We start from the raw sequence: 14,077 nt of genomic DNA on the forward strand, positions 1-14,077 counted from the left end.
CTTAATGGAGAGAAAATTTACCAGCACGAGAGAGACTTGGAGACTTGGCCAGTACGAAGAGGGAGGAGGTTCTGTTGTCTTCCGAACCGTCTCGTTCGCCTGGTCGCCATTGCTAGGGTTTCGAGAGCTCGGAGATTTGGAGGACCTGCAGTGATCGTGCAGGAGACTTCGAGGGTATTTTTCTTTTCTTTTTTTTCTTTTTTCTCTTCGTCGTGGTCGCGTCTAGGCTCTGATAGGTTCGATGTCGATTTGACACATTTCGAGCCTGAGGAGGAGTTTGGGACTGCTTCAAGGCCCAGGCTATAGGAACGGTCCGAACGGACGTCCTTTTGTTCCTTTGCTAGGGCAAACAGGCCGAGCCCAGTTAAAACCCGAGCCGGCACGGGGGTTTTTTAATATCGGTCTGCGGCTGAACGGACCGGCAAGCTGTCATTGTCCGCTCGTCTGACCGGAGGGATGAATCTAACTCAGCCGGTTTCTGGCCCGGTCTAGGCCCTTAACACTTATTTTTATTAATCAAATTATGTCACAACATGATCTTTTCTTGATCAATTTTATCCTGATCCTTTTTAATATCAGCATTCTTATTCTAATTATAACTGATTGCCAACTAAAGCTATTAAGTCAAATTAAAACTTTTGAATTAATCATCTCTCCATTTAAAATTATAATTAATAAAAAAACTAATCTACTTAAAATTGTTGAAAACTAATGAGTAGAAGGAAGGTTTATTGATGTTAGATAGCAAACGGGTAAATTTAATGTGGATTATGGAGAGTTTTAGGGTCCAATTATCTCCTTAAATGATTGATCTCCTGGTAGGAAGAGAGCCCTGCACACATGCAACATGTTAGAGGATCGGAGTTGAGTTTTCCGGTGGTTACTCTGACAATCAAGTAAGTTATGATTTGAAGCGAAGAAATGAACTGATATAGTTCTCTAAATGTGTAGAAATTGCTTACTTTTTGGCCAGTAGGTGATGTACATATTTATACTAGGCTGGCGAGAGTATTTATATAGTCTCGGTTGAGTCTATGCAGTCGGCTTATTTGGCTGAGACTTCACATGTGTCGACTGTGAGCGGCATGAGTCATCCTTATGATTAATGCGATGGTAACAGGGGGATTAAGGTGCTGACAATGTCTAGTAAGTCATTAAGACTTTCAGGGGGATGTAATCATGACTCTGATCGTGTATTTAATGTGATGGCAATCGGCTGTTAGCGAAGAGCTCGAGAATGACCACCTTCCATCTTGGCTCTGCGAGAGGGCCGATAAAAGACGTCTTTCATCTCGAGGGAGATGAGAAAGGATGCCTTTTATCTCGGCCTTCGAAGGAGACGAGAAAGGATGTCTTTCGTCTCGACTATCGAGGGAGACGAGAAGTCGGTGTGTCTGGGTCAAGTCGGTGCGTAGTCTACTTGAGACACATGTTAGCCAATTGAATGTGATTAACACTTACTTATTTATATGGCATAACAAGCTTAGAGGGTATTAGCACTGCAAACATAAAATGTATTACATGTGTAAATATTAACCAGCTGCAATTTATGGAATTAATTAATTTATTAACAACAATTGATTGATTAAAGTGTTTTTAGTATTATTCCCTTAAATCATTCATGTTTTGAAATAAGTGTTGGATAGCAGGTTCCTAATATGTTTCCTAATTTGTTTTGGTAATAGGTTATTGGGATTCCTAATCTATTTTGGTACATGATTCCAAATCTATTTTTAGTAATCGGTTATTAGGATCCTAAATCGTTTTTGTTTTTTATTTAGAATTCCTAGGTATGTTTATGATTTTTAGGATTTCTAATATATGGAAACATTTGGAAGAGAGATTATATAGAAGAAAATTAGGCGATATTTGTGAAGCCACATGAAAGAGATATTTTCTGAGCTATGCCGTTAGGGTTTATTTGGAGAGAATTAAAAATTTTGTTGGCTGGATTAATTGGTGAGTTTGGACCCTAATTTTAATCTCAGTTTGTAACTCTTCTTCTCTAATAGTGATAAAACTTATTCCCTTCTTGCCCGGGACGTAGACCAATTGTCAACCACGTTTAAAATTGGTATGTTTGGTAGTTTGTGCGTATTGATTTGCCGTTCGTTTGGCCTTCTCTTCGCACGTTTGTTTGATTTGATTTCTCGTAGTACGTTGTTGTTTTGGTTGTTTCGGCTACCGCAACGCTGCAAACAAGTCGTATTCAAGCTCGAGCTACGTTGGGCTATTTGGAGGAGTAGGTCATTTTGGAGACTCGCCTAGCAACTTCGTTTTGTGATAAAGGTGCGATTCTTCAGTAAAGACTCAATATTTTTTAGTTTTAGATTCTATTACATTCATTTGCTTCCGCCATTGTTTTGCGTGCTTATGTAGAAGATAGCTCAGGAAAGGAAGGCAGGTTGTAGGAGGGACTTCGGTGTTGAAATCGCTCCAAAGTTATGAATATACCACTCTTATGCATAGCATAGATGTGGAGCAAGCATTAATTCCACAAACAATTTTGGTCTTGCGAGCATGTGAAGCTCTTGGAGCGTTCAATTGCGTTACAATTTGCGAAGATACTTTATTCGAGTGGATGGTAAACTGACACGACATTAAGGTGAGAAGGTTGGGCCAAAGTATTGAAAGAACGGCGTCTGTGATGTGTCGTGATTAGATCTTATTTTTACTCAAGATTAAAAATTATATATGATCACATGAGACTTTAGCTAAGAAGATTCAGTGGCGAGATCCTAGAGGCAAGTATTTAGACAGAGTGTTGCAGGAACCGCCTTGTATTGCAAAGAGGAGCTTCTTATCGCGCTTCCAATGATAGAGAGGAATCTTCCTTTGGTGATCACATGAACCACTATACGAAACTATTCTTGCGCGATAATTGACTGAATGCTTAGATGTGATGATTAAGATGAAGGACAAGGCGCCTTGTTATTGTGCCAGTCCTATGTCTCAACTGAGGAATATGAGACCTTCGCCTTCTTACTCTTAATTAATGGGAATGCATCTCTTTCTTTATAGTCGATGGTCACGCCCTATACTTGTGCATTATCAGGCTCGAAAGGTCGATAAGAAGACTTCAGTTGATGCCGCTAGCGCGAGGCGCCATTCTGCGTCGCATAGAGCAAAAGCTCTAATCGTGGTAGGAGTTCGTAGGTACAGGCACGGCCACATCTTAGAGTTCGTAGGAATCGGCTGTGCTCTTTTAGTAAAGAGGATGGACATGTCAAAAGACCGATGCCCAAACGTTCGGTTGATCGATTCCGGTAAGAATAAGATGGAAGCCTATTCAGCTTCAGAGCTGAATGTTATCAAGGCTAGTGCCAATATTCAGATCGGATTCTTCCGAGGCCTACTACATTTATCTGCACTACCGTCAGTATATGGTGTTTGCGACTTTACAGAGTGCGATGTTGGATTCGGATCTGCTTCTTATTATTATTTGTCCTTAGGAGGATTGACTCTCCAGCTTTCAGAGTTAGAAAGAGGGTGACGTTCGTGTGCTCATGGGGTAATGATCATGAATGTCCTATTGCGTGGCGTAACGATGCCGTTCTAGATTAGGTATGAGTGACGGGTGCATCGCCGGATGTGATGTTGGAGTTGCCATGGTTCGCTTCCTCAGTTGAAGAAGAATATTATTTCACTTTGGAGTTTTGGAGGCAAGAGCACTATAGGGGTGACATTTGGTCAATTCACGTTTAAAGCGTCACATACTGGGTCCTATGATTGTGTAGAAGGGTCAGGCAGGCAATATATTTGAATTATTTGATTAGGAGCCACGGTGTTTGATAGATGCATCGCATGACGCACTTCTTTGATTTGTGTGATTGCTAGGACTAGCATATTTGTTGAGGCTGGCGTTATTTGATTATGTTATTGCACGGTGCATGGTTTGTTGAGGATGTACTTTGACCTACAGGAATTGAAGTCCTTTGAGGCAATTGGTCATGAGCCAATGCAAGAACGAGGTGTGATTAGCACTTCTATTCATCGATCGATGGGTCTTTTAGATGTGCTTCAGTCATGCATTTTGGGGGCCTTCAATGAGATATCATTGGGATGGTTAATCGCGTATTGGTCTCTGCAGTTTGGCGGTTATTCTAGGTATGGTGACGCTCTGTTTAACTAGTCTGTCCCATTGGTGTGAACTCTAGAAAGTTCAACAACAATTGCGAAGAAATAGTAGTTAGCGCATAAGGATAACTCCGTCATTCTAGCTTTGCCGTAGCGCTTATCTTTCTGCCCATTGTGTGATGAGTCGATGGAAGTTTGAGACACTTTATAATATAGGCAGGACATTGAGACGACGAGCAGATGAGCATGATAGTCTTGATGAGTCGCTTCTTTACTGGAGAGGCGCATCGGTGTTGGTTGTCGAGTCATTGCGTTTTGGTTTTTTGGAGCTTCGACATATTTTTGGCCGTCATCTTAGTTAATAGGTTGCGACTGCTCGCGCTGTGGAGATTTTGCGTATCTGCGTGGAGCCTGCTTCAGATTTTGGCTGTTTACTGGGATATTTGGTTATCCTAGCATTTGGTCATATCGAGGATTGAGATTTGCATCTGATGCCATAGTTTGGCGCATTCAGATCGTTCGTTGATTATCAGCTCAGCGTCTGAATTTGTTTAAAGGACGTATGTCAATTGGACTCTCGACAGGTGAGCAGTGCTTGATCAGATCTTTAGATATCACAGTATCTGGGTTCAGGCGACAGTGGCTGAGGGTAAGATATGACCTACTTTACATATTTGTCGTGGGACATTACTCCGACTATACTCCAGATCATACTTGTATCGTTTGGGATTCTAGCTGCATCGGTGACACGTTTGGAAGGATCATTTGGGATCTGGTGCATTGCATGAGCTTCCGCTCTTGCGCATCACGAGTTGCTAGCTGTTCCGGTAATATGTTTGCCCGATACGACCATTAGGTTCACCCCAGCGGAAGTTGCTTTGTATTAGCTTTTCCTTTTGACGGCGCCATTTAGCGAGCGCTATCAGTGCCGATGTTGCGTGATCATTAGTAAAGAGTTGCACAACTTTCTATGTGATTAAGTGGCCCTTGTTGAGGCATTTGGGAAGCTACTGTGAAACGCTTGATTCCTTGGGCCAGTATGAGATACATAAGGGCATCATTTATGATGCAGCTCCGGTTTGATTGAGTGATACGACATTTGGTAAGTTTGTCGCATTCTCGTTTTGGTGTTCTCGCACTTGTTGTGCGATTGGAGTTCGTTTAGCTGGATTTTTCCCGCCTTCGCTAGCTGGACGCAACAAGTGAAGACGTTGCGTTGGTATTGCGTAAATTATCCTCAGTTTTGGAAAACTTCACCGAGGTACGATGAATTGTTGGCTTAGCCCAGGTTCCTAATTATGTTTTCCTATAGTTTTGTTTTCGGTAACATTGTTATTGGGATTCCTAATCTATCGTTGGTAACTATGATTCCAATCTATTTTGGTAATATGGTTTATATATAAGATGATTTTCTAATCTGTTTTGTGTTTTTTGTTTTAGGCAATCCTTAGTATGTATTATGATTCTTACGATGTGTTATATAATATGGAACAATTGCGAAGAGCAGAAGTTGAGAGAAATATATTGGGATATTTGGGAGCACAGAAAGAGGTATTTTCTGCAGCTATTGGTTAGGGTTTTGTTTAGAGCAGAATTAGAGATTGTTGGGTGAGATTAAATGCTTGATCAGTTTGCAGTGAATTTTAATTCAGTTTGTACTTCTTTTTCTTCTTTATAGCTGAAAAACTCTATCCCTTCTACCCCTGGACGTTTAGACAACTTACCGAACCATATTAAATTGGTTTTGTTTGTGTTTTGTGGCATTGTTTGCTTCGTGTTGGCCGCTTAGCCTTCCTTCTCGACGTTCGTCTTTATTTGTATTTCTCGCTAGCATGTTGGTTTGGTATGTTTGGCTTCAACATCGCTCAACAATAAGGATGTCAACCATTGATTTACTATTTAGGTAGACAATTCAATTCTTAAGTTATTTTGAAATTAGCAATCTTGTGTAATTAGCACTTTCAGCGACTAAATTCCTCTAATTGTTGTTATTTTTATCTTTATTAGATGCAGTAATATCAAAACTTAACTAAAATTGATATAATTGCCATATTCAATTATTTGACGGAATTAACTTCGAAATAAAAAGAATTGAAGCCAACCTAATATGCTTGAATTCTTACAGACTTATGGAGAAGCATCTTCATCTTTAAATAGTTGATATATTTTCTTATTCTATAGTCATTAATCTCTTCTCTCTCTCTCTCTCTCTCTCTCTCTCTCTCTCTCTCTTCTCTCTCTCTCTCTCTTATATATATATATATATATAATATATATATGTATATATATATATATATATAATATTATATATACACAACAACACACCACACACACACACACACACACACACCACACACACACTACACACGGTAAAGTGATATCCACACACACACACACACACACACAACACCAACACGGTAAGTGATCTAAAAGAGACTCCCTTAGTTGCATCTAAGATGCCGCGATCTGGTCAATTGATTCCAAAAAACCCAAAAAAAATCTCATCCTCTGTTCAATTACGCTCTCAAAAAACCCCCTTTTCTCATGTCCCTCTCTCTTCAGCGCCAGAATTCTGAGACGTCCGCCGCGTGCCTTCGCCGCCCCCCTCCAGGCGTCCACCACTCGCCCTCCCCAGGCCTCCCCTCCTCCTTTCAGCACCATAAATCGCTCACCGCCGCCGATGCGGAGCGCTGAAGCGGTCGCTCCTGCTCCTTCCAAGCATCACCACCGACAGCTCTCCATAAAATCGCCGCCGAGCGCAGGTCGCCTCCCGCTCCTCTCCAGCATCACCAGACGAAGCCATCTCCATAAATCGCGCCGCAAGCTCGCTCGCCCTCACCATAACTCTCCCTCCTCCTCTCTATCACCCTAAGATCACTGTCACTGAATCTCCCGCCCCGCCTCAGCGTCGTCGTCGGACTCTCGTCGCCACCTCCGACTTTCGACATCCCCACTGGTCACCATCACCTCCCCTCGTCATACAGCCACGCCACCATCTCCTTGCCCCCGCCCCCCGCTCAACGTTCTCTGCCAAAATTCTTGATTACATCACACTTCCCCTCATCATTAGCCATGGTCGTCGTATCCTTTCCCTCACCACCGATAGCATTCGAGCTCAAGCCCTCAGGCTCCATCAGCGCTTCGCTGCGCCAGCTTCGTTAGTCGACCTCTTCATAAATCAACCCTCATGGTTCGAACAAATTGAAAGCATTTTGACTGTTCTTCGATTTGTATTAAACATATTTGTGGACTTTAAATCTTCCTCAAGTTTCTGCTGCTTCTGCGCGAGCTCCGACAGCTATCATATATGCCTTAACAAATCATGCATGGTAAACTCCGGTATTCTGAATTCACAAATGCATAAAAAAAAGCATAATTCCTTCACTCCACTGAGTAAGATGTTCATTCATGCCAGTAAAAGTTGCTACTTTAAGATACACCGCGAAACCTAATGAATCTCGACTGCTGTATAAATTTATACATAACCAATCCTTTTTATATTTTGCACCAATTATTTGTCCCTTCCATTTACTTCCAACGCTTTTCCAAATTTTCTTCATGATTTACTCTATACCATTGGTATACTTTAATATGCAAACATCCTCACCATAATCATTATGCTATTAAATTGAAGATTTTGCAAAGGTATTCCTAATGAAGGTGCAAGCACAAAAGCGATGGCGAGTGTTGCAGCAAAAAACTTTGTGAATTGACCACTACACATATGTTTATATTCTTATCAGTGATGATTGTGTAACTGCTGTGCTATACCGACATACATTTTCACCATAGCGTCCTAAATAATGATATAAACGTCTCCTCTATTTCATATCGCCACATTATGCACAACCAAATAGCGTAGATGATTATCGCATTAGATCACGTTAACGCACAGTAAATTAGCGTGGCAAACGTAATTTTAAATTGTTCGCTTCCTATACGTAACTATCAATAGCAAACAACATCTCAAATTGCAAGTAAGAGTCCTCGCCCTATCATCCATCAAAAAACACTCCCATCGTCCCATCATTTCCTCTAAATCAACGTGGCCAAAGTAACAATTGAGCGATCCCATACTTTTTCTCTTAAAATTGACAAACTATGCTTCACACAACTCATGGCCAGCATTATTTCTTATTTAATTCTAAGTTGCTGCTTAGCATTCTTGTTGATGTGAGAGAGACCTTGTTCATTTACATGAGTAATCATTCTATCAACCTTAAAAATGGTTAGAATGTTTGTTAAACCTGATTGTCAAGCGGTATCTATTCAACTTTTTATCGCCATGAGCCTCGATGATAGTGTCTAGATCTGATGGAGTAGTCTGATTCTTTACCGATTTGGGGTGCGTATAATGGCATGATCATTATGATTAATGTTTGTAGACCCTATAGAGCGGTGATTTAGGGTCTTATGCTAATCTAATAACGATTTAATGCCAATTAATCTAATAAGTTATATCCTAGCAAGTAATGAAATACAACAATGTATATGAGCATAGGATAAGTAAATATGAACAACAAGTATCATATCCCTAACAAGAGATATAGCGCCAATGTATGTGCAAGGACTATATGAAGCCTCAAGGGCGTAAACAATCTATAACTAGATAGTGCGGCAATATAATCAACAAGCGCAATATACAAGGCCGATATAAGATATAAACATAAAAGTTTAAGTGACCGCAATGCAAATCACAAACAAAACCAAAATATGATTACGGATGTTTCGGCTCCCCACGACCTCACGTACTCGCTCCTCACCTCGAGCGAGATCTCCACTATCACAACCGCGGTTTTCTACGTTCACCCGAACAACTGTTTACACCCACAATACATATCACTATGCAATCACACCTCACACACTAAGTGTTGCGTCCTACCCGTGTCCCTCCTCCTCAAGTGCTCGGTTATCAACCCCCTCCTATCCCTAAGGCACGCTCAACGCACCCACTCCTCTGCGATTCGACCCCGCTCTCTCACCACACACTCCTCTCGTGTACAAGTGTATTACAAGTGAATCCTCATCAATTAGGCCACAATATTGATAAATGGATTGTTTCTCTTTAACAAGTGAAAACTCAATTAAGCACAGCTCTTAGTCACAAACACAACTCCAAATTATACTATGAATGTAAATACAATAAGCTCATATAGTTGTGTTAGTGAACAAGAGATAAACATATAACTTTAATATTGAAATCTAGCCTTATGAAATTAATGAACAAACTTAAAAATAGCTAGGAATTAAGTTTAAGAAAAAATTATCTTATTAGATATGACAGGCTAGAGGGAGAAGAATGATATGCCCTCAAACACCAATGGATGATCTCCACTTGCTTCTTTGCAAATTTGCCTCTACAAATCAAACTCTTGTAAAGGCTTAAAAGCTTTTTAAACAAAAACACTCAACCTTAAACAAAAACTTGATAAACCTCTTAAAACTTTTCTCTTATCAGTTGTAGAAGAATGCAATGAGCGGCGTATATATTAGCCTCCAAGTAATTCAGCCAAAAAACCTGCAGCAAAAGACAAAACAGCCCCAGGCTAACGGGTCAAAAAAACTAGCCGTTGGAAGCAGAAAAGACACTTGTCGGTCGACCGGAAAATTCATCGCGTCGACCCGGAAATTTCCATCGGTAGACCGGCACGGTCGACCGACAGACTCTCTGTCACCCAGAGAACATATGAACTCTAGGTTCGCGGTCGACCGGTTGCGGTCGACCGAAAACGCGATATGACAGAAAACTAAAAACTGTTTTTCTGATTTAAAACGCCTGTGTTTAAAAATATTCAATAATTCCAAAAAATGTAAAACTTTAGGGTAATGATTGTAGACATGATGAATAACATGCTACAACGTCTTGTTTTGAAGTAAAGGCTTCCTAAATGAAAATATCATCAATTTTGCAAATATGTTCAAAAACATGAAAACCTGAAAATTATATTTTGATATTTGACTTAAACAACATTTTGAAACTTTGTAATTTTTATAGACTTATTAAAACATGTATAACTGATATTGAAGTCTACAAACTAAGAATACAATATTTTCACAAATACAATAGAAATGGAACCTATGATTATGTATATGAAATATATTTGTTTTCATATCTAAGTAGATAAACCAAATCACAATAATAAATATGAAACATGTAATTTCATATTTATAACATGAAAACTAAACTTGTGTTGATTATATATGTGACTACATATATATACAAGGAAACCAATAAAATGTGTGTGTATAGATAATTGAGCTTAGAGTACTTAACACACATAATATAAATCCTAAACTATATTACCCAAGCAATCTTGATCTCTCAATTAAGCTTGACTTGGTACACGTTGCGGATGCAAGCTTGAACTTTGAGCTTTAACTTTGAATTGTACGGTTGCTTCACTCCACAATTCCGCCAACCTCCATATAGATATGATCATTATGGCCGCAATCCATCCATCCTCCACAACGTTGTTTGTCTACAAAAATAGGAATACACAAACACTAGCACAACTTATAGTAGTAATTGTTTGTTAAATCATCATCAAAACAGAAAGTGTCAACAATCTCCCCCTTTTTGATGATGACAAACAATTTACGCAAAAGGATATATGCATGAAAGAAAATGAATATATTAAATTATAATTCACATGCATAAAACAAGCTGGAATATACATATACTCACCAATATTTCTCCCCCTTTGACAACATCAAAAAGGGGACAAAGGTATGAGAGAGTGAAAGCTCCCCCTATCAATAAGCCAAGGGTGAGTATAAAGCAAATATAGGGAATAGCTCCCCTATCAAAAAGTCATATGAAATATAAGCAATAAAGGATCAATGGCAAACATGTGAGCAAGCATAAATAAATATGCCAAAAATCACTCACATTCAAGAGATAATGAGAACACTATTATAAATATATCAAGATGAACATATTGTCTCATATCATAAAGCCATGTATAAAATAGATTTATGAATCAAAAAGAGAAACATGAGAATCATGTAAAAAGTTTCAAATGAAAACAAATCACTCAAATGAAATCATAAATCAAGCATTTGAGTCCAAAAACAATGTTTGATCAAAAGAAATTTTTTTTTACATAACTTGATCAAACCACTCATAGAATACATTATAAGGCACGAATAGATGATCCATAAGCACACAACACATAAATATCATCATATAAGTGAAGTATAATGAATTTCAAAGCAATCAATCAAATAAAATCTTTAACAAAGAATTTCAAGAGAGCAACCATATATCAAGCTCTTAAGCTTGTTAACAACCCATATAATCATTCTAGCATCCGGTAAACATGATTTAGGAATAAACACCAATAAATCCGGAGGAGTTATATAAATGCAAACCTCTCATCAAAAACGAAACTAATAATCATGAAAACAAAATAATTTGCATCAATGAAAAAAAAATATTGTTTTATGTTCAAAAGTTTAAAGTATAATTTTTCAAAAAACAGAAAAAGAAAATAAAACATTAAAATTCTTGGTTTAAAATCAAAATTGTTTTGGTACCCAAGTAATATTGGTACAAAAGGTTGGGACATGACCCCTATTCATTAAGCCCAAAGGCCCTTGGGTTATGAACTCATTTGGGCGCATTTAGTGCACGAGTCCGGTCATAGCAAATAATTATGTAAATGACCCATTCGACTTGCAATAAAGTGCAACGAAGAGGATGCATTTGGTTATGTTGACCATGTGGATGTGCACGAGAAACATTTGAAACATTTGCAAACATGGATGTCTTTTAAATTATTTTGCAAATGTGAAACTCTCTTTAAATCAAAACAAAAATTGGCCAAATGACCATTCTTACCCACAATGATCACATCTATACACATGGGCATGCTTGTGATGAACTTTCTGAGTGTGTGCATGTACATGTCGTCGTGTGAAGAAGCCTTATGAGATGCCACAAGAAGCATTGATATTACTATTTTTAGATTTTTGTGCATCATAGCCAAAATTTAGATAAATGCCTTTACGACCACAAATAGAGCACTTATAAATTTTTCTAATACATGTGTGCATGATGTGTGATATGTTTCAGGTGTAGTAGTATGAGACTTAGCACACTGTTCATTAGTTATCATGGTTTACCATACATGTTTTTAAGGTTGAATCTAAACAAGAGTATGCGATGTTTTAACTTGACTCAACTCAACTTTTGCATACATGGTATAGGAAATAAAGTAGAATGAAAAACATTATATTTCTAAAAGAATTAAACTCATTTCTAATAGTTTCTACTTCTATCATGGCATCATTATTAGCATGAGTTAAGCTCAGATTAGATGAAGTCAATTTTCATTTTCCAATTTTAATATATCATTAATTTCTTTAAAACAACTTTTTCTTGGAAATAAATCAAAATTGGAAACTAGCTCTCATGATCGATTTTAAACAACATGCTTGCTTTTAAGATCAATAAATTATTTTGTAATTTTGAGTAGGCATGCGATAATTTCTCATATGCACTAGCGAGTTCATTGATGTGATATATCACTATCGGATTCCGAATCGCTTACCACACTAGGGCTATCGCCTAGTGCGCTGCTGCATGATGTGTCACATGCTCACTGAAGAATAATCCTCCAAACTACGTTGATTTTCTCCAAGTTGCCTCGATGTGCTTCTTATGAATTTCCATAAATTGTAAGCACTATCAAAATGAACAAATTTGTTAGAAAATGATGAGTCAAAGCATTAGCAAATACTCTAACAAAAGCTTGTTCATATTAAACATTTTATTATCATGATTGCTGCCACTTAGATTTCTCTAATGTGGGCACAATATAAGCACAATCAATAATTTTCCATAAGTCAGATATTTCTAGATTCAAATAAATAGTTTAAATCTAGAAACCCATTGAGCATAGGGAAATTAATGAATTTTGGAGCAACATTGATCATAGGCTTAACGAATACATTATATTTCATGATATATATATAAAATATGCAAGCAGACAAAAAGTAATATAACTAGTATTAGCACAAATAGATAACTTTGGATCTTTAACTCAAGGTGGTTAGACCTTAAATCAAGAGCACCAAGCTCTGATACCAATTGTTTAGACCCTAGAGGGGGCGTGATTAGGGTCTTATGCCTAATTAATCCGATTTAATACCATTAATTAATAGTATCCTAGCAAGTTTGAAATACAACAATGTATATGAGCTAGGATAAGTAATATGAACACAAGATATATCCTAACAAAGAGATATAGGCAATGTATGTGCAAGGATATATAAGCTCAAGGATAAACAATCTAAACTAGATAGTGGGCAATATATCAACAAGCAATATACAAAGGCGATATAAGATATAACATAAAGTAAGTGTGCCAATGCAATCACAAACAAACAATATGTTTACGGAGTTCCGTCCCCACGACCTACGTCTCTGCTCCTCACCTCGAGGAGATCTCACTATACAAAACCGGGTTTTCTACGTTCACGCCGAACAACGTTTACACTCACAATACAATCACTATGCAATCACACCTCACACACATAAGTGTTGTCCTAGCCCGTGTCCTCCTCCTCAAGTGCTCGGTTACACCTCTCCTAGGCACGTCAACGACGCCACTCCTCTTGGATTTCGACCCCGTCTCTCACCCACCACTTCTCTCGGAGTGTACAAGTGTATTACAAGTGAATCCTCACAATTAGGCACAATATGATAAATGATTTTGTCTCTCTAAAAAGGTGAGAACTCAATTAAGCACAACTCTTAGTCACAAAAACCCACACTCCCAATTATTACTATGAATGTAAATACAATAGCTCAATAGGTTGTGTGTGACAAAGAGATAAAACAATATAAACTTAATATGAAATCTAGCTTATGAAATTAAGAAACAACTTAATAAAATGCTAGAATTAGTTTAGAAAACTTCTTATAGATGACAGAGAGAGGGAGAAGAATGAATGTCTCAACACCAAGGATGATCTCCATGCTCTTGTGAAATTTGCT

The 14,077-nt window shown here is 38.3% G+C and overlaps 1 protein-coding gene across 2 annotated transcripts in view; it reads right to left on the reverse strand.

Annotated features, from left to right (window-relative positions):
- LOC109840737 (membrane-bound transcription factor site-2 protease homolog) overlaps nt 1–288 on the reverse strand; it is a 30,598-nt gene extending 30,310 nt beyond the window's left edge. For both annotated transcript variants that reach the window (XM_020409485.1, XM_020409484.1), the window contains exon 1: nt 22–288. In XM_020409485.1, coding sequence (XP_020265074.1) covers nt 22–110 — 89 coding nt within the window. In that variant the 5' untranslated portion in view covers nt 111–288. The remainder of the gene's footprint in view (nt 1–21) is intronic.

Source organism: Asparagus officinalis, chromosome 5, assembly GCF_001876935.1.
Source record: "Asparagus officinalis chromosome 5, Aspof.V1, whole genome shotgun sequence".
In the NCBI taxonomy this organism is placed as follows: domain Eukaryota; kingdom Viridiplantae; phylum Streptophyta; class Magnoliopsida; order Asparagales; family Asparagaceae; genus Asparagus; species Asparagus officinalis.